Source organism: Equus quagga, chromosome 16 (genome assembly GCF_021613505.1).
Source record: "Equus quagga isolate Etosha38 chromosome 16, UCLA_HA_Equagga_1.0, whole genome shotgun sequence".
Taxonomy (NCBI): Eukaryota; Metazoa; Chordata; class Mammalia; order Perissodactyla; family Equidae; genus Equus; species Equus quagga.
Genome location: NC_060282.1, coordinates 42,708,147 through 42,733,940, shown reverse-complemented (window position 1 = coordinate 42,733,940; position 25,794 = coordinate 42,708,147). Strand labels below are relative to the sequence as shown.

At 35.1% G+C, this 25,794-nt stretch overlaps 1 protein-coding gene across 2 annotated transcripts in view; it reads right to left on the bottom strand.

Annotated features, from left to right (window-relative positions):
- VIRMA (vir like m6A methyltransferase associated) overlaps window positions 1–25,794 on the bottom strand; it is a 66,319-nt gene that overhangs the window by 24,838 nt on the left and 15,687 nt on the right. For both annotated transcript variants that reach the window (XM_046642117.1, XM_046642116.1), the window contains exons 3-15: window positions 22,963–23,049; window positions 21,822–21,870; window positions 20,139–20,307; window positions 18,113–18,235; window positions 16,823–17,095; window positions 13,803–14,943; window positions 9,080–9,571; window positions 7,909–8,063; window positions 5,781–5,863; window positions 3,018–3,111; window positions 2,333–2,877; window positions 1,574–1,809; window positions 841–1,093 (exon numbers count right to left, since the gene is read on the bottom strand). In XM_046642117.1, the coding sequence (XP_046498073.1) occupies window positions 841–1,093; window positions 1,574–1,809; window positions 2,333–2,877; window positions 3,018–3,111; window positions 5,781–5,863; window positions 7,909–8,063; window positions 9,080–9,571; window positions 13,803–14,943; window positions 16,823–17,095; window positions 18,113–18,235; window positions 20,139–20,307; window positions 21,822–21,870; window positions 22,963–23,049 (3,700 nt within the window). The remainder of the gene's footprint in view (window positions 1–840; window positions 1,094–1,573; window positions 1,810–2,332; window positions 2,878–3,017; window positions 3,112–5,780; window positions 5,864–7,908; window positions 8,064–9,079; window positions 9,572–13,802; window positions 14,944–16,822; window positions 17,096–18,112; window positions 18,236–20,138; window positions 20,308–21,821; window positions 21,871–22,962; window positions 23,050–25,794) is intronic.

Sequence of the window (25,794 nt, the reverse complement as noted above, 5' to 3'; positions counted from 1 at the left end):
ACTCAATGTGGATAATATCACAAACACCAGTCAAATATCCTTTCTACTAGGTTCAAAATTATTTTCTACCAGGTCCCTTTTTGTGAAAACAAGTCACACCAAAATGTTCCCTCTTGACTTAAGTGTTAAATATAACCAAACTGGATTTTTGTTAAGCTGGAAAAAGATAATATTCCAATTTGGGATCCTATCAAAAATATTCTGCCTGAAAAAAATCACATCTCATCATTAGATAGCAGGAGCATTTTGACAAGCTAAAATGCTATTAGGCTTGGAAATCACCAAAGATCCCAATCACAGTGGGCTTTAAAACTTAAAACAATTCTCATTAACTCATGGAACTATAAACTGGAAGTCAAAAATATAGACAGCAGGAAAAATACTACTACGTTTAGTCAACATCTACAAGCACAGTAGTATGAAACACATGAAAACTCTAGTAGCCTGTGATGCCTTCAAAGGTTTTCTTAACAAGAGAACATATTAATTCAACCTATCACAAACTATAAAATTCAAGAATGATTTGGTATATAACATAATTGGAACGAAAATGAACATACTAGACATAACCAACCCCAAAGAATACAGTGGTACATAAAGCAACTGTCCAAGGACACAATCTGAAGAAAAAAGCTCTTCAGAGAAACCTGTGAAGTACAAACCCAAAGAAAGCATGAAGCACCAAACCATTTTATTCTTGGTTCACTAGTCAACTTTATCTCCCTAAACAACAGCAGGAGTAATAAAATAGGTGAGATCTCTTTGTTCACAGCAAAGATTTATATCAAGAGAAGCTTTTTAATAATATACACAAAGAATTTATAAAATAACTATAAATACCTGATCACAGAGAGACTGCAAAATGGATGTGATATATTCAACACACTGTTGGCGAATAACACTGTCTCCAGGAGACCGTACCAAAGCTAACAGATCCTGGAAAATCTCTGCATATCTTTCATCACCTTTAATAGTTCCATTAATTAGATGCAAAATAGCTAATTTACAAGCTTTGTGTGAAGCCAGAGCATCAAGAAGAGCAAGCAACCTGGTGGTTTGGCTAGTATACTGTTTTTCTTTATCTTCTGAAGTGCTGAAATAAAATCAATACATTTAGTAAACAAAGTTCTTGATTTTAAGGCATTATTTAACTAATATTTATTATTCAACACATATCAACTTATACAAATCTTGTATAAAACATTTCATTCCTTAGATATGACAATTTCTCTGAAATTTTACAATTAACTATAAAATTTTATAAATTCAGGTTTTCAACAATATATTTTCTCAAATCACAGTACTTTATAGTTCACCTTTCAAACATCCAAATATCAAGACCTTCAAGGCATTTTGCATGTGAAATAATAAAATAAACTTTTCCAATTAAAAATAATCTACATATATTCATATTCATATATATGTATGTGTATATATATGTATGTGTGTATCTTTACGTGTATACATATATTATCTGAGTATTCTAAACCCTGGTTTCCAAATTCTAAGTGAAAAAACGTATCTGTGTCAAAAATAACTTGAGGGAAAAAACTTTAATGCAAAATGAAAATACCTTTGCAAGTCTTCTACAATCAAATCCAACACAGTTCTCATAATCAGAAGTGCAGTTGGTGAGGCAAGGTCACACAATTGAACACAAATACGCCGTAACATATGTTGAATGGGCTGGCAGGTTGTGCCAGAGAAAGACCGAACTATTTCTTGGAGCAATTTTGCTTGAACATGAAGGTGCATGCTCCACAATTTTCGGGTGTTGAGTGCCACTGATATATCATGTGGCTCAATAACCTGTTAAAAAAGTATAATGTGTGTGTACGTAGATTTTTTTAAATATTTATTTATAGTCACAAAAACTGTTCAGGAAGAACTGTTATGAAAAGAACATCTTTACTACATGCTTAAAACATTAATGTCCTATTACACAATTAAACATTTACTTGAATTCAATGCATCTAAAAAAATCTTATTATTCTCAGGTTAGCAGTCAGTAGATCAGAGTCCATTGGCGAAGCAACCAGGTTAATGGCAAATTCTAACACATGATAAGGGGGAAAAATGATTTAAAAATAACAAACATACAAGTATACATAACAGTATATTAAACTCATGTTAACAAAAATTTATTTTAAAAATGCTATCCCCATATTTCCTCAATGACCAACTTGCTTCAGTTTTATCTCACCCCCATCCAGTTATTTTATGTCTTTTTGGGGGGAAGGGGATGAGGTTTTCTTTTTTTAACAAAATCACTGGCTTTTTTAAAGTGTTACTGCAGTCATTTTATAAGATGCATGTTATACGGAAGTGATACCTGAGTTGTTTGCATGGGCAATGGTAGAGGCAGCAGCTCTGAAAGGAGTATGAGTCCAGAAAAAAATCCTTCAGGAACCTTCAAAATTGAAGAAAGAACTTCTTTTAACATTAAAGACCAAGTATTATTGGCCAGAGTCTCTTCCGAGATTGTGAGTTTTTCATTAACTCCTTGTGTAAAAGTCAATAAGATATCAATGATATCATTCTGAATTTTCTGTTCATCACTATCCAAACGGCCTGAGAGGGGGATAGAGCACAGGAGCATGTGTAAAGTAACAAGTGCTGAAGGAACACGCATGTCCTTAAACTCAAAGGATCCACCTCTCAGGAGTTCTGTTAACATAGTTTTAAGAAGAGTGAGTGTGCAGCGAGCCATTGAAATAGTAGTAACTCTGTGAAGGGTAGTCCCCATGTTGACATGGAGCCTCCAAGGCTGAGTCAGAATACTGTTCAATTTTTGCAGAACCCGAATAAAGGTGTCCATTCCTTCAGCAGAAAAAAGCTGAATAACAGCAAGATTCCATTTCAGGTCTTTCTGTTGACCTTTACACAGGATAAGAGGAAAGAAAAAAATAATTACTTATATATTAATAATCTTAATATTTTTAAATATTTTATTTAATAAATAATATTTACACTAGGCTTAAAGAATAGTAGGTTTCAAAGTACAGTAGCCACATTACCTTCAACGGGGGGTGGTGGGCATGCCACATTACAGAGAACTCGTAAGGCAGTGGTAAGGCCAACTCCTTCCGGGGTCATCAAATTGTCAATATTCTTCAAAAATAAAAATGAACAGAAAGTTTAATTTCTTGGTACCCATCAGATCAAGAGAAAATTCCAGAGAAAGCATTAGTTAAAAATAAGAACTTCAAGTTAAGTAGTTATATCATTTTAAGTTTCTTAAGTAAATTCACAACACGGATAAGGCTAATGAAGTTTTATAAAGGTTATTTGATCTTTGGCATATACTGTACCATAAATGGTATTATATAAATAAAATGGATAACTGTAAAGTACAAGTATATTCAAAAGTACCAACTAAAACAAAAGTAATATACAGAAATGTATGAGAATCTGTATTAAGAATTTAAAATAACTTTTTTTCATATACTCTTTCTATACATTCTCCCTCCCAAAAATGAAGCAATGACTAATTTTAGGAAGCCCTGTGGGTACTAAACCTCTTTCAAAACTGAGGAAGCAACAGGGAATGTTTTAGGACTGGACAACATACATTTTAAAAAATGCAGATGCTACAAAAGCCTAGTTATGATGGCCAGTTGAGGCATGGTTAGAGGAAAAAGAAATACAGTTGCCTATGTCTTTAGCACCTGCCCAAGCTGTTTTCTGGCAAGAAATAGTTATGTTTAAGTTGCTTTGTTTTTCTAGATTCCACAGAACAGAATATAGATGGTTAAAAAAAACTCAGAAGAAACATTAAAAAATGTTACTAAAGCAGTCCCCCCTTATCTGCAGGGGATGTGTTCCAAGACCCCCAGTAGATGCCTGAAACTACAGATACTACCGAACTCTATATATACTGTTTTTTCCTACACATACATACATGTATACATTTAATTTATAAATTAGGCACAGTAAGAAATTAACAACAGTAACTTCTCTTTGGCATATCCAAATTGCAAGCATCACTATTTTTGCACTTTGGGGATATTATTAAATAAAATAAGGGTTACCTGAACACAAGACTGCAATACCAATACTGCGATAGTCAATGCGATAACCGACACAGCTACTAAGTAACTAACAGGTGGGTAGTGTATACAGTGTGGATACGCTAGAGAAAGGGAGGATTCATGTCCCAGGCAGCATAGACCAGGATGGCACAAGATTTCATCACGCTACTTAGAACAGTGCACAATTTAAAATTTATGAATTATTTCTGGAATTTTCTATTTAATACTTTCAGTGTACTTGACCATGGGTAACTGAAACCACAGAAAGCCAAACTTTGGATAAGGGGTGACTATTGTATTTCAGCTTCTAAAACTCAGAGGAGAAATTCTAAAATAAGAAAATTCCTTTCCCTCATGTTTCCCACCTTAGATTATCCTTTCCTCTAATTTCTTCCTTGCTGCGTTTCAATAATTCCACAAATTACACAGACAGCAGGGAGCCACAGAGTGAAGTTCCAGTCTTAGATCAACTGTTTTTAGTATATCTTGGAATGAGGGTCACTTATAATAATCATAACTAATGGGATAAGGATTTGATAAAAGTCAACACTTTTCATTACAGCATGTAATTCAAATTTCTAGAACTAATTTCTTATTGATTTCTTTTACTCAAGCCATCTGAACTGAACATCTTATATAGTCACCTGACCATGCCTAAGCACCCAGAATACATGATTATCTAAATTTACAGGACACTATTGTACTTCTGTTAAAATAAAACACTGACCATAATGAAAAGCTTTAAGTGTCATTTGAGGTATAGAACAAGGAAGAGAAGAATATGATGGCACCATAGGAGGTAGAGTACTCTTAGAAGAGATGGAGTAAAAAGAAAAGGGCAAACAAATCAGTGAAGAAAAATCTAAAGTAGATAAGCCCAAACAGTACTTTGTTGCTGGGTCTAGCAACAGATTGGACAATATGCATAAATTACTTTAATAATATATATTTCAATTCCAAGACCAGGTGGTTTACACACACTCACACACACACACATAAATACACACATACATAGCTCATCTATTAAATGTAAGAGGAGGTAATTCAAGGTCCATTCTGCCCTCTAACCTAAAACTTTTTCTATATCTTTGAGTGCCTTTAGCCCTTCTTCCTATGCTACATATTGCATCAACTAAGAAGCAAAGAAAAATTAAAAACTTTCAAAATTAACTAACAATGCAGTGATTTTAATGAACTTTTCATCTTGAATTACTTAAATTATATTATGAATTTTTCAACTGCATATTAAGAATTTTATGATATCAAACTTTTATTAATTATTTCAAATGCAGATTTGACCATGCCAAATTAACAAAAACAGAACTAGTCCCCATTACCTGGAATTGACTCCATCAATTTTCACCTAAAAATTTTGAGGGAAATTCTTTTTCACTGACTGAAGTTTAACTGAAACAAGTTCTATTACAATAGCATTTAACTTTAAAACATTTTTGTAAATGTTATCAAAATGGTAGGTGATATTATTCCAATTTGAGAGAAAAAATAGGACAGAATCTGGTAGCGGAAAGCAGTACAATACACAGGGTTGTGGGCATGTATATACACAATCATGTATATACACAATCACACACCCATCTACATCCATTTACCAATCTGTACCCACAAAGTCTAGTAAATCTATCAAGTACATTTAACAATTACTGCATTATATACAAGTGATTTAATAAAATATTACTATACATCACCACACGGTTTCATAAAATCAAGGTACTTTTAAGTTTTACTTACCTGTTTAACATATTCAATTAGATTTGGGATGCCATTAATTTCAAATCTAAGGTTTTTCAGAGGTTCAAGCCACTTGCCAAGTTCTTAAAAACAAAAAGAGTAATTTATAATATAATATTTTAAAATAAAAGCCTTTTTATCAAGGAAGTAAAGGTATTCTTTTCCAAAGAAAAACACTATCAGATCCATACTGATTTCAATAATCTAAATTTAATAGAGGGATGAACTTGTGTCTAATTCTTTAAACAAGCCTTAAAATCAAATGTAAATGAAGCTTTACTTCACTGATTTAGAATAAATAAGAAGTAACCACTCTTAGTTAATTGGTTTCTGAAAACTCAAACATTTAAATGCTTAAACAGGACCATCTAGTTAAGTCGAATTTTTATTTTTTTTTGAGGAAGATTAGCCCTGAGCTAACTACTGCCAGTCCTCCTCTTTTTTTTTCAGCTGAGGAAGCCTGGCCCTGAGCTAACATCCGTGCCCATCTTCCTCTATATGTGGGACACCTACCACAGCATGGCGTGCCAAGCAGTGCCATGTCCGCACCCAGGATCCGAACCAGTGAACCCCGGGCCACCAAGAAGCAGAACGCGCGAACTTAACTGCTGTGCCACCGGGCCGACCCTAAGTTAAATTTTTATGCAACAATCAAACTTGAAACATTAAAAAAAAATTTTTTTAAGTGACTGCTCATAGGGGCCCGACCCAGTGGCATAGTGGCTTAGTTGGTGTGCTGTGCTTTGGCAGCCCGGGGTTCACAGGCTCAGATCCCGGGCGCAGACGTAGCACCACTCCTCAAGCCACACTGTGGCAGCATCCAACACAAAACAGAGGAAGACTGGCACAGGTGTTAGCTCAGCGACAATCTTTCTCAAGCAAAAAGAGGAGGATTGGCAAGAGATGTTAGCTCAGGGCCACTCTTGCTCACACACAAAAAAAGTGACTGCTTATAAACTAATATAATAACATAGCATTTATTCACCTAACACTGCCACTGCCTCCCAAGCCCCCCCAAAAAATGCACAAAATGTATTAATTTCTAACAAGATCAAGCTTGTGGTGGGACATTTGCTGAGTGCCTTTTCCCTTAACATAAACTTTAAATTTTGTCAATTTCCTAATTTGCCTTTAGAAAATTACAAGTAAGCACTATCACTTCAAAATAATAACAGCAAACATGAATGAAATATACCACTCTCCACTCCTCCATAAGGATTACAACTGTGTACATGTGTAATTTTTCCTACACATTTTTAAATTAACTCTTTCAAATATAGAGAATACATAGCTCAAATGAAAGATATAAGGAATAATAATAAAACAAATATGAGTGTACCCATCACCCAGAATAAGTAGCAAAGTATTAATAATACATTTGAAGATGCCGTGTGTCCTCCTTTTATAAAGGCATACTTGAGGGATAAAAGTCTATTTCCAATAAGGAAAGTTGGGTTTACTACCCAACTTTTACTGGTGGTATCCCACACATAAAATTTAGGATTAAAAAGAAAACAAGCCACATGCTACTTACAATATTTACTCAATGTTATCACACTTTCTACTTGGTAAGTTCAGAAAGCCAGGAACCAAAATAAAATAATAAATTGTGATTAGATACCTTAAACTGTTCAAGACTGCCCACATAAGATGTGCCATAAACTTCATTCAGTAGGCATTTATAAACTTTAGAAAATAATGTTCATATTCATTATTCTTCATTTTTGAGGACAGCAAAAATGTGTTAATGAACCACAAATGGATTTCTAAGTTATATTTAGGACAGTGTTGTACTTAAAAATACATATATAGAAAACACACATACATGCAAACAATACACAAAAATGAACTTCTGAGTTCATCTTTAAATTACTTCTTCCATTTTGATTAGGACTTCAACCAACCAGCAACTTCCGTAACTTTTCCAGAAAAAAGTACTTTCAACAATTTCCTGAAAATCTTCTTAAGAACACCATATAAAACACCTTTATAAAAGGTACTTTCAAGAAGCTAAAAACAGAGTATTACTGGGTATATTATCCAAATATGATAAAGTACCAATTATAGATATTCAAAGGCTTTTTCCTTCACACATCACAAATGCTTAAAACAACTTCAGGTACCATACCTTGCAATTTAGCATTATTTTCATCTGCTTTACAAAGCTTCAAGAGAGACGCTGCATGCTGTTCGAGCATCTGCACGTCACTGGAAGACTGAACCACCACCAAAATAAGTATGCATGCATAATTATAAGCTACTGACTTCTTAGACTTGGAATCACTGAAACAAAATAAGGTTTTTAAGTTTTTGGTACAAAAACAATTTTTCAGGAACACTTTTTAAACACTTTTTCTACTTGGTTTTAAAGAGACCAAGAAATTTTACAATGAAACGACTAACTTCCTGAAGACAAGAAATCAGATTATAGAGTTCACCTCCAATTCACCTGAAAATACTACTTACAAGTGTACAAAAAGAAAAGTACATGCATCATGATGAAAAGTGAAATTCTATTATGAAATAAATCAGAACAGTGAATTATTAACACATATACTTCATTAGCAATGAAAGATTAGGAAGTATACTTCACTAGTCTCCTTTCAAATATTTGTCCACTCCGGATAAAGAGGAACAAGTATGATGAATCAATCTACTGCCATCATCACTCTTTCACTACAGAACTATTAAAATACAGTCATAGAAGTCACTATTATTTGCCTTTTATAGGCCCCTAAAAGACCTGCCACTCAAGGATTCATATCAAGACCCCGCTGTGAGGCCAGTGACTTGCATGCCACTGCTTGGTGTGCCATGAACCAGGAAGAGCATGTTTCTCTTCTCATAAACTAAAACCCTCTGCGCTACCGGGCAGGCTCTTCAAAATTACTATCATTCTCAATTCCCCTCATCCAGTCAAAGCAATTCTGAAACCAGAGCACCATGAACAGTTTAGAAGGCGAGGGGAGAAGACAGCAAGGCAGTCTTCATTACTCTTAAGGTATATATTCCTGTGCCCTAGGATTCCCGTCAACACAAATTAGCAAGAGTATTACAGTTGCAATCTTTGTCAACACATGGGGCAAGTGGAAGAAGCGGGTAAAAGATCCATTTCATTTCTTTACAGACACATCTTTGAGATTTCTGTCACTCTTAATTCTTAATTAACAAGTTATGTGTTATGTCAAAAAATAATTATAGCTTTTACTTTCAAAGCAACACCTTCTTTTAAGACAGTAGCCCATTAGTGATGCATTTTCAAATACAATACAAAATTTAAGGAATAAATAGAAAATTACCCTAAGGCTTCTTTGGAATAGTACTCCATTAGAGTAATAAGACTTTGGAGATTTTTCTCAAGACTGAAAACATGGCCAACAGCTGATCTTCCCACAGGATTAAAAGTAATCAAATAAAGATTGTGAAGGGTTCCCAAGAGATCTGAATGGTCAGTTTCTTCACTGGCTGTACAACGTTGAAAATGGCTAAACAGTTCTGTAATACACTGCAATGTCTGTGTTGAGTCCTGTAGCCACAAGGCAAATGCATCATCAATAACACCATCAGTTTGGAGACCTTCCTCTTCATCTTGATCATAAAGGTGACACAGAGCTCGGATCAACAAATTTGTTGCTTCGTATTCTGACATAAAAAAAAGAAGACCCTTTTGTGATTGTGCAAGAAATTTTAAAACATCTTTTGTGGCTTGCAGCACACCAGGGTGGGCACTTGTTACTGGAATTGACAGAAGCAAAGTAACCAACTCCAAGAAGTGATGACTGTGAAGATACCTGTAGAAAATTAAGTGATATATGTCAAGTCAGTGCAAAACATTATTCATTTATTCAATATTCATTAGACAGGAGAGAGGTAAAAATTTTAATAGCCATAATCCTTATCCTCAGCAATATAATGCTTTGACTAAAAACATGTGAGTAGCAAGTCCTCTCTCCAGTGGACCAAATAAAAGTGAAAGTTCTGGGGCCGGTCCCGTGGCCTAGTGGTTAAGTTCGCGCGCTCCGCTGCAGGCGGCCCCTGTTTCATCAGTTCCAATCCTGGGCGCGGACATGGCACTGCTCATCAAACCACGCTGAGGTGGCATCCCACATGTCACAACTAAAAGGACCCACAACTAAGAATATACAACTATGTACTGGGGGGCTTTGGGGAGAAAAAGGAAAATAATAAAATCTTAAAAAAGAAAAAAAAGTGAAAGTTCTGGGAGGCTTTTTCCTAGCTAGCATTCAATGGACGTTGAAAAATAACTGTTGACAAGTTTTCTCTTTCCAGAGTCAACCCTGACTTTAAATTCTGGGCCTTCTTTCCAGGTCACTAATCAAATGCTCCTTTTTCACCATCGTCCTACTCTACTTATGGCATTACCAGTCTAAGAGTATCCAGGAAAAATACAGTACATATACTATAAAAATATATAGCACATTCAGATCTAGTACAGGCAGTATATCTAGAGAAAAACAATTTCAAGTTACAAAATTTTAGTATTTTAATAGCTAATACTAACATACATAGCACTCTTTTACCAAACCCAAGAACTGTTTTTTAGCACACATAGTGTTAGGTGGGAAGTCTGAATTTACCCAAAACCCCAAAATAGACACAATTACTACTAACTTCTTAATGCATCAGTTTCCTTACCTGTATGGATTTCCTTCTTTATATGTAGGCTCTGCCAGGTTTAAACTCTTTTCTAAAGTCAATTTGTTCAAAGTGAAACTTAACCAGATTTTAAAGAAAAAAGAGCCAAAAACCAGTATTTTTTCAAAAATTCAAAAATGAGGGAAAAATATCTCTTAACTATAAGAGATTAGCTTAATATAAATTTATTAATTTTGAGTTACGAAAAATACTATAATTTTTTGAATGCTAAAAAAGAATAAAAATTATTTAAAATACTGACTCATTTCCTTCACATTTTTAGTCACTGCAAATGGTGACACAACAATTTCCATAAATACGTCAAAATATTACTAATAAGTAGATTAAAGACAGGAATTTATTTTTATCAAAAGCTAAAACTGTCCCCATTTTTTTTAAGACCTCAATTTTTTAGAGCAGTTTTAGGTTCACAGTAAAACTGAGAGGACGGTACAGCGATTTCCCATTACCTCCTGCCCCAACACGTGCACAGCCTCCCCCATTATCAACATCTCAAACCAGAGTGGTACATTTGTTACAACTGATAAACCTACATTGACAAATCATAATCACCCAGTCCATAGTTTACAGTAGGCATCACTCATGGTATTATACATTCTATGGGTTTGGACAAATAAATAATGACCTGTAACCATCATTATAGTATCATACAGAATATTTTCACTGTCCTAAAAATCCTGTGTGCTCCACCTATTTATTTATTCCGCCCTTGCCCTGAAACCCTGGGAATCAATGATCTTTTTACTGTCTCCATAGCTTTGCCTTTTCCAGAATGTCATATAGTTGGAATGAAAGTATAAAATCACCTCCTCAATCATATTACTGCTTAAACTGAGGCTTCTACTTCGTGATAAAAACACCCCAGTAACTTTTTACTACAAAGCCAAAGAGAACCATCAAAGAAGATAAAATTCCAGAATTACTATGCTCCAAGAGCATACTAAACTACCTTATGAGGCATTCAGAAAACAGTTAACATAGCAGGCCTCAAACTGCTTCCTCTTAGAAAGGCCTGCTTTCAAGGTTGGCCCCTTGACTGGCATCTGGGAACTTGGATTTTGGAAGAGTTCCTACCCCCAACTGATAAGAATGCTCACCATGCCTAAATTGTTCATGCAAACAATATGGTTTACGCTGAACACCTGCTTTCATTCTGGGAGTGTGGAATTCTGATATGTGCTAGGTACTGGGTGCCTACTTGGTTATCCCCCAATAATAAGCTTGGGTGCTGAGATTCTAACGAGCTTCCTCAGTAGAAAACATTTCACACACGATGTCACGATCCATTGCTGGGGGAAGTAAGCAGGTCCTGTGTGACTCCACTCGGAGAGGACTCTGGAAGCTTGTGACTGGTTTCCCCAAGCTTCACCACCATGTCCTCTTTATCTTTGCTGATGGTGGTTTGTATCCCTTTGCTGTAACAGATCACAGTTGAGTACAATGCTGAGTCCTGTGAGTCCTCCCAGCAAACGGATGATCTTGAGAGGCCCCAACAGGGGACATTAGAATCTTGCCATCACTTCAAACTAATCCTTCCAAAATGCAATTATTTCTCCTTCCAAAATTCACTCTCCCTCTTATTTTACCAATTTCTGTCAATAAAACCGCAGTTCCGATAATTACCCTAGCTAGAAACCTCCAAACATCTTTAGCTCCTTCTCTCTTCTACCTACTAGGTCCAGCTGCCAAGTCCTAGTAACTGCTCTTTCATAAACTCTCTCGATATTAGCACAATATTTGTCTTTCCATTCTCTCTAACTGCCACTTTATTAGACCAAGTACTTAACGTAACACCTAGTACCAAGAATCTTTAGACTGGCTTATCTACCTAGTAACTGTAATTTCTTTTCCAGTGCAATAATCTTGCACATATGATCTTAGAATACTACTTTGATTATATCAGATTTGCTACTCCAAAATATTCAAGATAGCCACATGCATTCTAGAAATAAAATAAAAATTCCTTAGTGCAGCATTCAAAGCCCCTTTTCCTAAAGTCTGATACCTAAACATACTTCCTCCAGTTATGGGGGAAAAACAGCACTTAATAAGCCGTTAATTACCAGTTTCCCCTCTGTGATTGTTTGAAAGTATTACCTCTTTCCTTTCACTCACCACCCTCAGTCATCCTCAGTGTATGACTTCATCTCCTACTTTATTTTTTTTTAAGATTTTTTTTTTCCTTTTTCTCCCAAAGCCCCTCGTTACACAGTTGTGTATTTTTAGTTGTGGGTCCTTCTAGTTGTGGCATGTGGGATGCCTCCTCAGCATGGTTTGATGAGCAGTGCCATGTCCATGCCCAGGATTCAAACTGGCGAAACCCTGGGCCACCAAAGCAGAGCGCGAGAACCCAACCACTCGGCCACGGGGGCCAGCCCCTCCTACTGTTTTAAAAATGAAGTGATCGGTGAGAGGTTCCTTTACTGTCTCTGCACTACAAATGTATCTATATTTGTACACTCATAAGGTTTCCTTACTCCTGCTTAAAGCGAAACCTCTACACTTGTACTCTTGACCTCATCTCCTATCAGACCTTGCTCTAGCAATTATCCTCTGTTACTCCTGTAAGAACTGAAACTAAGGTAAGATCTGATAGTTTCAATTAAAAACAGGAATGGATAGCTGGAGATTTTACAGTGGACAAGTACCCCATTTTCTGTTAATGCACTATGCCCCAAATTAAGGTAAAAATTAATCACAGAAATAAGGAATAAAATAATAAAAATGCCATTTTATTTACTATGTTAGCTAGAAAATTATTTACAGTCAAAACGCCAAAAACCAAGTCTCAAAAATTAAAACAAAATAAAGAAAATCTACTGTGGGTGCTGTCCCAGCAAACAGCAATGGCAAAATTGAATCAACAGAGAACTAGAGAGTTAGATGGCAGAAACAAGTGGTAATTGAACCTTAAAGAGATCTTCAACCAGGACTGTAAAATTAAAGTAAAATATAAGTTTAACTTACAATGTATTAGAATAATAAGGTACAAAAGGGTTCACACAGAAAAACTCTCTCCTTCCTATGCCAACCTCTTGTACCACCTTTCCAGAAGCAACTCAACAGTTTCCCATTTATTCTTGCTCACAGACAAGTTTATATAAGCATTGTTGTTGATTATTACTATCTTTAACTTAAGTTGCTATTACCACTTTAAGTACTAACAAAATAGAGTTCACCCACAGTAACATACTTCTCAGTTTCACTACGAGTATCTATTCTGAAATATCAAGTATCCTTACATAGATATGCCTTACCTACAAAGAGATAAAAAACTAAAACAACCAAATAAAATTTCCTCCAATGATTTGTGCAATATATTTTTCAAAACCAAAAATATCTTACCTAAAGAGAACAGGGTATGGATCATCCCTCTCTGGAGGTCCAGTAATACGTGCCATTGTTGGGAAAGACTTAACAGGAGGTTGAATCATTGTATGAGGTGCAGTTTCCATTAAATGAAATACTTCTTCTAGGAGGTTAATAAGTTTTTCTATTTCCCCTTCACTTATATTTGAGGATTCCAAAAGATCCATATCCATTGAAGCCTCTACCTCATTCTCATATTCTGGGTTCGTTCTCTCAAGTCCAGTATCTGTGTCATGATCCGGTTCGCTGTGGTTAGGAACAGATGAAGTCTTCTCTGCTAAATGATCACCAAGTCTTTTAATCTCCGACAAGATTTCATAGAAATGGCACTTCTGAAGGATGGCTGAGCCAGCAGTGACAACCCTCACAGTCTGATCTAAAAGGATGAGCTCCAGAAGTTTTTGATAACCACTTTTCTCATTTTGCCTACTTCTTAGAAAAGCTTCCATTCCTTCTGTCATACTAATAACACTGTCCAAAGCTTTAAAAGCATTTAACTTAAGGGAAGATGAGACATGATCAGCAAACAGGAGCTCAAATAACCCACTGATCACTCCTGCTTGTAGCAGTCCCATGACTCCTTGAGCCCCACATTCTGCCAGTGAGGACACTAATTTGGTCCCAGCTTTAAGCTGTCGGACATTTAAGGCAATGGGTTGGCGAAGGGCTACTTGTAAATTTAAAGCTTGCATAGTCCAGTCTACCAACTGGCTGAGGGAGTCTTGTTTTGTGTTTTTCAATTGCAAATAACTTAATCCTTTTATTATTAAACTTGGAATTTCTTCTAAAGCTGTTACCCATTTTGCACCTCTATCTTCCCGATACAAATCTAAGAGTTCAGTTAACTTCACTGAGGCTTCTATTGCTCCTGAATTTTCTTTATCTGGACCTTGATCCTTCATTCTACTGAGTTCAATTTCAAAAGTAGTCTTGTATGGACAGCTGAAGTATAAGAGTGGTACAAGCTCCCTATCATATGGATCGTATGTCATAGGAGGAACGGAAGCTAAGTCTTCAGCAGTGTATTCAACATCAAAGTTTGGATACTTAAATGTTTCACGTTCCAAGTCAGCAATTCCATCTTCATCACTGGAAATTTGTTCGTAACCATCATCCCCTGAAAATTAGTATGAATAACACTTAAGTATTACGTGATTGTTGTTTAATGCAAAAAACTCTGGTTAATCAAAAAATATTTTTAAAATTTCGTTTACAGTTCATTTAATAAGTATGGCAAATAATAAGAATTAATGATTTCCTCAACAAAATTAACTTATGCCCCAACATCTTATCAACAATTACCAACATTTTATAATTTCTAATAGAATAATTATGAAGAAACTTCACAAGCAAATTCTTCTGTTATATCTGTTCGGCTTTACAAGTAACTGTTGTAGATATCTTTTCCTCACAGAAACAAAATTAGAATTACCTCAAAGTGACAAAAATACTTCTCTCAGGAGGGAAGAAATTAAGTTTTCCCCCTTGAGAGAGTATTTTTAAGAAGGAAAAAAAAAGTTGATGAGCAAAGTTGACTACAATTAACTAAGAATTAATACTGTAATTAGAAAGCTAAACCAAGTATTTTCAGCAAAAACCAGGTTCTTCTTAGAAAATGAATTTTGTACTCCTGAATTTTTACTTCTCTGTATTTACCTGTCAGTTTCCTAGCTCTGTATTATATAATTTTATAGAAAATCTGTTTATTTAAAATGCTGAGCTTTGCCAAAACAAAGCTTTCTTATTATCATGATACATGTGCAATTTTTCCCCCTTTTCAAACAAAACAGAACTAGACAGAAAACTTGTTGATTTTACTTTTTAACACCCATGTCTGGATGTGGTAAAACAGATGGGTAATAATAGCCTGTGAAAGAAAAGAAAATGTTTCCAGAGTATTTCTCTAGTACCAGCCCTCTTTTAACATTCTTTTGCTCAAAACAATTTAGTCTTAGCAATATACTCATATCTGAAAAGATAAAGGCCTATAGAGGCCTAACTCTGGATCAGCCAGATGTCTTCTATTAAAAATCAAATTAGCCAGCCTCATTCTCTCACTTTCTCTACAAAAACAATCCCTGATTAAGAAAACAGCCTGCCTAAAATCTAACTTCTATTTGCTAGTCAAACACAGTAAATCTATAAAGGATTATTTGGTAATGTGGGAAGGGAGGTAGCTAAAAAAGTAACACTCAATAACGTAATTATTTATATTTTGTAAAAGGGCCCCTGTGATACTGAAATGACCCTCACTCTTATGTAGAACGACCCTCACCCACACTATTTTAGAAGAAACCAAGGCCCAGTATCTGTCAATTTGCACAAATGCTTTAACATTACATGCCATTTCTTAGACAAATTAAGAGTCAAATTAGCTTGAATAGCTCTCACTTTCTGCTTTGAATGAAAAAACGAAGCCTAACTAAAAGATTGCATCATGCTGTCACATGTCCCTGTATAACTGAGGTTTTTTTACCCCTGGATTTCTAAAAATAATGTAGCATTTTGCTAAAATAGCTAGGTGGTAGAAATCTTTAGGAATTCTACGCAGCTTACAACACCACTCCATACTCTGAAAAGAGCCCATCAAATTCCTAATCATCATATATTTGCTGCATGAGCCTGCTTCCCTGGCCAAAGGTGATGATAGCAAGGGGCAACTGATAGGGTAGCAAGCCAAACAGAATCTCTCTCACAGGAAATGTGGAAATGGAATCAATATATAGCCAGATAGTTTAGGTTGGTTGGTTAAAGAGAGGAGATTAAAGCTGTGGGATGAACAGAGAAACAAGTTAGTTGACAAAGAGAAATCAAGTAGAAACATAAGGCAAAGATGGAAATCCCAGGTATAGTCAGTCTTGAGACCCAGCTACCTTCTGACCCTTGGGTTTCTTGAAAGCCATTTATCTTTTCTATACACTCTTTTGCATTGCTCAAAGCTGTATCAAGTTAGTATCTAGTACTTAAAACCACAAAGTCCAAGCTAACGTACTCACCTTCACCTTCTTCATCTTCCTCACCTTCTTCCTCTTCATCTTCCTCTTCCTCTTCAGGGATACTGTCTACTGTATGGCGATCATCCTCATCTTCATCCTCTTCGTCCTCTACATCCACATCATCTTCGTCATCTTCTCCTTCTTCTTGCTGTTCCTCTTCTACTTCTCCTTCATCAGAATACTGACCTTCCTGGGGAACAGAATTCCGATCAGGAGAAATGGGCTCAAAGTAATCTTCTCTATGAGGAGCATCCTCTTCCTTGTCACCAGACACTGAAAAATTAAGATTTAAGGCATGGATTATTTTAATGGTTTAAGTGACATGAGACAGAAGGATTGGACACTGCAACTACTTAATGACATTTTGGATGATTTAACTCATAAATACCCTAAAAAAAAAAAGGGCAGAATAACTTGCTTTTAAAAAATATTAAGATTATATAGTGCACAGCCTTATACAGTGAGAATTAATAAAGTATATGAGGCCAGCCTGGTGGTGCAGTGGTTAAGTTCGCACGTTCCACTTCAGCGGCCCAGGGTTTGGATCCCAGGTGCAAACCTACATCCACTTGTCAAGCCAGGCTGTGGCAAGCGTCCCACATATAAAGTAGAGGAAGATGGGCACAGATGTTAGTTCAGGGCCAATCTTCCACAAAAAAAAAAGTAAAATTATATGGGGCCAGCCCATTGGCACAGCAGTTAAGTGCGAATGTTCTGCTTTGGCCCCGGGGTTCACCGGTTCAGATCCCAGATGCGGACATGGCACTGCTTGACAAGCCATGCTGTGGTAGGCATCCTACATATAAAGTAGAGGAAGAAGGGCACGATATTAGCTCAGGGACAGCCTTCCTCAGCAAAAAGAGGAGGATTGGCAGCAGATGTTAGCTCAGGCCTAATCTTCCTCAAAAAAAAAAAAAAACAAGTATACAATTTTACGTTCTAATACCATAAACTAATCCTTTTCTTTTTAGCTATTAAGTAACTATACAGATTTTTATCTCTTCCAATCATACTGCTTATTTTTAACTGTACTCTTCTGTACATACCATTATTGCATAATAACACTTTATTTTCAAAGCAATGTCGGTACAGCTTTAAGTGAATTAACTGATTTTTTTTAACAAATTCACCTGCCAACAGAAAAACACAAGGTAAGACTGCACAGGATGAAAAGGGAAGGGGTATTCATCAAGATTTGATTACCAGCATCTAATTTTTTTCCTTTAATTAAAAAGCACTGTTAACATTAATCAAGGAGAGAGCAAAAACTAACACTGATTTTATCTACACCTGGCAAAGGCATGGGATCATCTTCATCATCATCAGGTGGAGGGGGACCTGGTGGAGTTCTTGGTCCCCTTGGCTGTGGTCTTGGAGGGCTTCCATTAAACTGATCTTCTTTCTCCCCATCAGCTAGAGTTTAGAGACAGAAAAAGAACTTTCAAATTATTAAAGTATAATGAAATGAATGCAAGACAAAAATGCTATTCAGCATTTGAGTTTCTCATCTTCAGAATTTATGGATAAATTAACTGCCAATTAATTTATATTGGGAAAGTTAGAATTTCTGACTTTCCACATACCAAAACATAAGGTATATACTCTTAGGCATTATTCAGAGAAATGAAGACTTATTTTCCTACAAGAAGATATATATGAATGCTCATAACAACTTGACTGCAATAGCCAAAAACTGGAAACTACCTAAATGCCTTTCAATGGTTGAATGGTTAGATAGACTATGATACGTTTAGACTATGTAATACTAGTCAGCAATAAAAAAGAACGAATTATTGGTACATGCAACAAAGTGGATGAACCTCAAAGAAATCATGCTGAATGAAAAAAGCCAATCTCAGACACTTATTGCATGATTCCAATTATGTAGCATTCATGAAATAATATAATTATAGAGATGGAGAACAGATTAGTGGTTGGCAAAGGTTAGGGATGGGTGGGATGGGTGTGGCTATAAAGATGTAACACCCAGGAATCTTATGATGGTACAATCAAGTATCTTGATTGTGGTTGTGCTTATGCAAAGCTAGACGTGACATAAAATTGCACAGAACTATACATACATACACACACACACACACACACACACACGGGTACATGTATAACTGGTGAAATCTAAACAAGCTCTACAGACTGTACGAATGCCAATTTTCTTGTTTTCACACTGTACTATAATTGTAAAAGATGTTAATACTGAGGAAGGCTGGAGAATAGTGCACAGGACTTCCCTGTTCATTTCTTTGCAACCTCTTATAAATCTATAATTATTTCAAAATAAAAAGTTAAAAACATACATACACACACAAACACACGCAATGTATAAGGTTAAAAGTCAATTTTAAAACAAGTCAGTAAATTTAACAAAATTTTAGAGTAGCCAGGCACAGTGATAAAACTAAAGACACAAATACAAGTAAAGCATACTCTCTGCTCACAAGCAGCTCACAGTATGGTAAAAAAGACAAATAAGCACAGAGGAATGAAGGATTAAAAGAAAAAGAAAAGTGAAACATTAACTGTGCTTAGCAGGTTAAGATATAAGAAAAGGGATGAAAATACAGGGTGTGACCACCATCAGAGACAAGGACCTCACACTATATTACATCAGGATTAAGAGAAACAAAGGTCATTTTACATGTGCTCATAAAATGCTAACAGTAAAGTAAATTACTTTTCTTAATGACTTCAACTGTAATTTCAAAATGTATTCCTGAAAATCCTTATTTCAACAGCTTACAGCAAGCAATACTGGAGTGAGGAGAAGAGACCCTGGGAAACATGAGTCCAGTTGCCTGCCTTATGGAAGGAAAGCCACTGCAGTTTATTGGAGTTCTTATTTTCTTGTCTCCAGTTAATGAGCAAAAAGTTCTCAAAAATGGGAAAAGTCTGCATAACTTATGATGTAGATATCTAAACAAATTTGAAATGCACTCCTGAAAAAACAGGCCATTAACATGAGTATTCCAATAATATATACCAAACTTATTACCTGTTCTTCAATTCTTTTAGAGAAAATTTTGATAGTAAACCATGAATACCACTAGACTACATTATTTACCTATTTCAAATGAAAAAAGTCCCTCAGCTCAATTAAAAAGCATTCCAGGAAAGTAGAGGAGGAAAATAACATGTAACCACCTTAACATAAGAAGAAATTCTTATAGGAAAGAATGGGAGACTGACACATATCTTGTCAAGTCTTAAGCAAGGTTCCAAAGATAGAAGAGCTCTTTGAATTACCTTTTGCTACTGTAATGAACCTAAGTGTCGTTGACAAACGCAAATTTTAAATTCTCACCATGTTTTGGATTCCTTTTCAAACTTGGCTGTGGCTGGGGAGGTGGTGGAGGTGGAGGTGGTGGTGGTGGAGAGTCTCTGTCATGACTTATGACTCTATCTACTGATCCATATATTGCCAGTGTCAGACAGTTGTACCAGCCTCTTAGCACCAAACCATCAGTATTCACCTGATTTTCGGGGAAAAAAATAGCTTTCAAATTAACACTTTAATATGCCAGAAGTAAATGATATCAAATTACTTGTGGTTCAACTAAAGTCTTTAAAAGTATTCTGAAAATGCAAAGGTCAAGACTGGTGGGAATTCACTCTGAGGTACAGCTTTCATACGGCCCTTCAGAGTTACCATACCTAAACCTGGCTCAAACTTTATCTCCTCAATCCTATACTTTATGTCAATCCTGTTCAAAAAGCATAACTAGATTCCCAACCAAGAGAAGAGAAATGAGAACAAAATTAAATGGGAGTTACTGCCAATTAATAAATTAAACCCCAATAATTACAAGAGTCATGGAGGTACATAAAAGCATAAACTGTGTCCAGGCTCAAGGATTATAAAGTTCATAAAATTGCACAGCATTCTTTTTACATGCCAAACTCATACACACAGGTATATTTTATGTATCCACATGGTACTTAAAAAGTAAGGGTAACAAGAAGCCGTAAACAAATTGTTTTTGCAAAGAAACTCTCCTAAAAAGCTCAAAGACTTTATCAATGCCATTAACTTTCAATATTTCCCTATAAAATAAAAATAACTATGTTTTACAGAACTTATCTACATTAATTGTCATATCTCCACAATAACTATGAGAGGTAGTCAGAGCAAATATTATCAACAAATAAGAAAATCAGAGTGTCAGCAGATGAACCTGGACTAGAAACCAAAGCCCCTGACTTCTGAGTTCTCTTTCCACTCTACCAAGTTGGTAAAGATGAAGTAATAAGTAAGTGGCAATGGGGCCCCTTCTAGAGGCACAATAAGGAAGAAAGAAATTACCATTCTCCTTGATAACTCTAGCAAACTCTAGTAAAGGGAAACTGGGGACCAGAAGAAAGACTCAAAGACTATACCCAGGGATTGACAGACTCTAAACAGAAATCACACGGAAGATAAAGAGAGAAGGAAGATAATTTTTAGTCTAAACAGGATGCAGAGGATTAAATACTCATCTCTTCCCCCCAAAAAACAGCAGGCTGAGTAGTCCCATATCAGATTACAATTATTTTTGCATTTCAGATGTGCTAGATGCTTCTAGAATGGCGTTTGGTGTATCAAGAAAAAAGGCATACTTTTGATATGAAAAGAAGAAATATGAAACACGTATTTTTAAAGAAACTTTAAGGCTCAGTGGTGTCTAATAACAATTTACCTTCCTGTCACCTTCTGAACTTGCCCACATAAATGAAAGAAGGAAAAGCACAGATGCTGGCCTCTCCCTGACTCACGTATAAAAATTAGGGGAAGAAAGAACTTTATAAGTAGAGAATGACATTACAATGTCTTTATTCCATTTTAAAACAGTTTCTGGATATAAGAGGAATCAGATAAGCAAAGATGATAATCTGCTGCACTAGAACCAAATAAGCTGACATTCTGCATCACTGGTTTATTTGGATCAAAAACCGGATGGAGGTGAAAACAAACAGTAGTAACAAGTTGAAAACTGACATCCGCAATTACCTTTGAGTTGGGTCTAAAGATGATGGAAGTATTCTCATCATATTCCAGGCTGCCAAAAGAGTAGGAATAATTAATAGGCTCAAACACCGAACATAACAGTTCATGAAGAAGTCTTTCTAAATTCATATATTTTAATAAAAGCAAATACTAAATTTTTGTTTTGACTTAATAAACCACAAAGTTCGGGTTTAATTTACTCCCCCAAAAAACGTTATCAAGAAAAAATATATAACAAACCCCCCAGAGATTCTGACTTAATTGGTTTGGGGTGAGTGTAGGTATCAGTATTTTTTTAAAACCACCCCAGGTAATTCTAATATACAGCCAAAGTAGAGAACCATTGCATCAGTCTTCCAAAAATGTATACTAGGACTAAAATTAAAGAAAAGCACCTATTTTTATCAAGTAAGTACTGATATAAGAAAAACATTCTACGTTAATATTAAAAACTAGCTGCTTCAGATTACCTTGGTTCCCTTCATTTAAAAAAAAAGGAATTATCAATACAATTTAATAACAAATGAATGAAGGATGAATAAAACAACAAGTCTAAAACACCGTTACTTCCTGACAGGGACAGAAATTTTTCCATTATTGCGCAGCCTTTAAACTTTTTTAATATATAAATGAGATCTATGTAAATCCTTACTGATCGATTATTTTGCAGATGTCAAAACAGCTAGATTTAATAATACCTAGCAGGTACTAAACAATCCCAAAAAGGGGGTATCTATTAACACAATACTCATTTTACAAAAGGTGATTAAGAAATTTTAAATTATGCAGTAGTGTGATATAAAAGATACAAAATATTAGCTCGCAATGTGTTTATAGTTTTTTTAAAGAATCAAAAAGCAATCTTTTCTAAATTAGAAGGTTATTATAAAATCATGTATAAGAAATGCATATACCAATAAAAAGTAAATAAAAGATGATTAATGTTTCATACACTGAAAATTTTATTTTGTAAATAAACAACTTCTTAGGAGCTTGACATTTCTTTAATATTGCCAACCGATAAAATTAAACCCTAAGTTCTTGGGTCTACCACTTTATATATCCTTTTCTTCTATCTAAAGAATAAAAAGGTTTTGCTCACTAACTCATGAGTTTCTGGTGGCATTACCCAGTAGGTACATACCTTCCCAACCTATCGAAAACTGGGGCACTTGGTTTGCTTACATTGTTAAAGAATAAGTCTAATTGAAATGTGTGCGGAGATGTCTCCCTGTGAATGAAACAAAGTTGAAACGTCAGTCTTTGCAATAATCAGTTCCTAAATTAAAACAAAAAACAAAGTAAGTACAAATTTAAGAGCAATTCTAGAACTGAGATATAATATTCCTAAGATTTAAATAACAAAAATATACAGTTAATTGTAATATTTTCTGTAATTTTATTCACATCCAATTCTCAAGTAGCATACTATTCACTTTGAGTATTACTGAAAATAAAATTTTAATCATCAAGCATCTTTCATTTGCTACTTGGACCATTCTAAAACAAGTAAATATTTAAATTTTTTAATATATTTTAAAAGCAAATGCTAATTAATTCTAATACTTAATTTTATAATTCTTTATATCATTATTCCCTTTCAAAAAGAATCAGGAGTTAACTAACTTCAAGCTGTATATTATAATTACAATTTGATTTCAATTTAATCCACATTAATACAAAACCGTAATAAAAATTTTGGCATCAAAGCCCTAAATTGTGACAAAGCCTAAACTGAAATTTGCATAACAGCAGCAATTTACATAAAATATTTACTTTTTTTGTAGATTTACATAGTTAAGATTAAAGCATATTTAATTTGCATAAGAATGAAATCTTGCTACACTTGATACATATCAAGTGTACACATGGCTGAAACTCCTTAGGCTCAACCAAAACCTTGATATTAAACACTGCATGCTTTGTAGTTTATTTACAAAAAATCCAAATGGTAAAAAGTGTAATGCCCAGAGTACTACCAAAGAGGTTCCCTCATGCACTTGTGGTAGAAGTACAAATAAGTGCAATCACTCTGAAAGGCAATATGACAATAAAATTCAGGAGACTGAGAAAATGTTCACACTATTTGGTCCAGAAATAGATTTGTCTAGGAAGTGTTTCTATGGAAACACTGATAGGCAAACAAAGATTTTCCTTCAAGAGCATGTTCATTATACTCTGACTTGTAATTTGAAAACTGAAAACCATCTATCTAATGGTCCCCACATAAAGAACTAGCCAAATAAATTACTATACAGTCATTTGTTAGATCATGCAGCCATCAGAAATCACATTTTCAAATAAAACTGAATGATGTGAAAGTACTCCTGAGATAATGTTAAATAAAATGAAGGAATAAACAGAATATACACAGTGGGGTCAGAGCAGCATCATACATTTATCTTACACAAATTCAACTATATGTGCTCAACAACTCTAGTCTCTCCCTCCTATCTTTCCTCTTCAAACTAGACCCTGGCCTCCAATATCTCAAGGAAAGGAAAAAGGGCTGAAATGCAAATTCTTTACTTTTGAGACATCAAAGATGCACGCCCTGGTCATTGAAAAGGGATTTAAAGAATCAATGGTAATTTGACTACACCAGTGTTTCATCTTAAAACTTGTTGACTCTAAAACCTAACCTCACATAACATACCACATTTACATATATACAAGTACACACATATACATTAAAAAACAGTGCATCAAATGTTAAGATTCTCTCAGGATGGAGGGATTACAGGGATTTTAATTTTACCCGTAAAGTTCTGAATTTTATAATGAGAAAAAACATTATTGTAAAGTATGCTGCACAAATATCATTTGATGACTAATATTACTTTCAACCTTGGGATTTCAGGCTTCCTGACATCTTACATTTGTACTACTGAATTAATACTTTATTTTACTGTTCTGTAACATATTGTGTATGAAGTTGTTTATGACAATTTCATATTTGGAACTATTACAACATGAACAGCCATTCACCCCCAGCTAAGAAAAAGGAGAGAGATAAGAAGAGGGAAAATGAAACAAAACTCTTACCCACTGCAGCTAATGACAGAGATCCATTCTGCCTGCTCTGGTAGCCACCCAACAAAATGGCTACTAAGACCCCTGCTTCCTGCTATTCACACCCTTGTGTAGCTCCCACACTGTACCAGTAGAATACGTAACCAAAACATACTAAAAATGATAGTATATCACTTCTGATATTAAGTTATAAAACACACTGATTGTGGCTTCCTTGTTGAGGGCATGCTCTCTCACTCTTGGATCACTCACTCTAGAGGAATCCATGTTGTGACATAAGCAGCCCCATAAAGAGAATCTCCTGGCAAGGAACTAAAGTCTCCTGCCAAGAGCCAAGGGAGCAAGCTACTAAGCAAATTCTCCAGCCCCAGGCAAATCTTGAGACTGGAGTCTGGGATTATATTTTAAATGTTTACTGTTTTAGGCTGCTAAATTTGCTATAATTTATTATGCAGCAAAAGATAATAGACCCTTGTTGACCAAAAGCAGTACAATTAGAGAAGACTGCTGGATACACTATCATTACTCCATCTTTCCCATTCTACACGCTTTTTATAGGAACAGCAGGAAGAAATTATAGGAAAACATGAGTTTTTATTTTCTTAAACACGGAAAAAAAAGATACAAAGTCAATTATAGTGATCTCTCATTACAAACATTAATTAAACACTTACTGCTTTGTTTTGTATTTGTTTTACCTTTGAATGACCTGAAAACATTTGAAGATTTTCTACTTACTTCTACAAGTAACCAATTACTTTTCACAATTATGAAGAAATGAGCCCTTAACTTTGACTCTGTACCATAACACCATTAAGTAGCTGGTTTAACTCTTTCATGTAATAGAAACTGAGTTATCACAGCATGCACATAATGAAATGTGGTATTAATAAGAGAAGATTAATACCTAGGCTGTAAGCTAAAAACTCACATAGATATATTT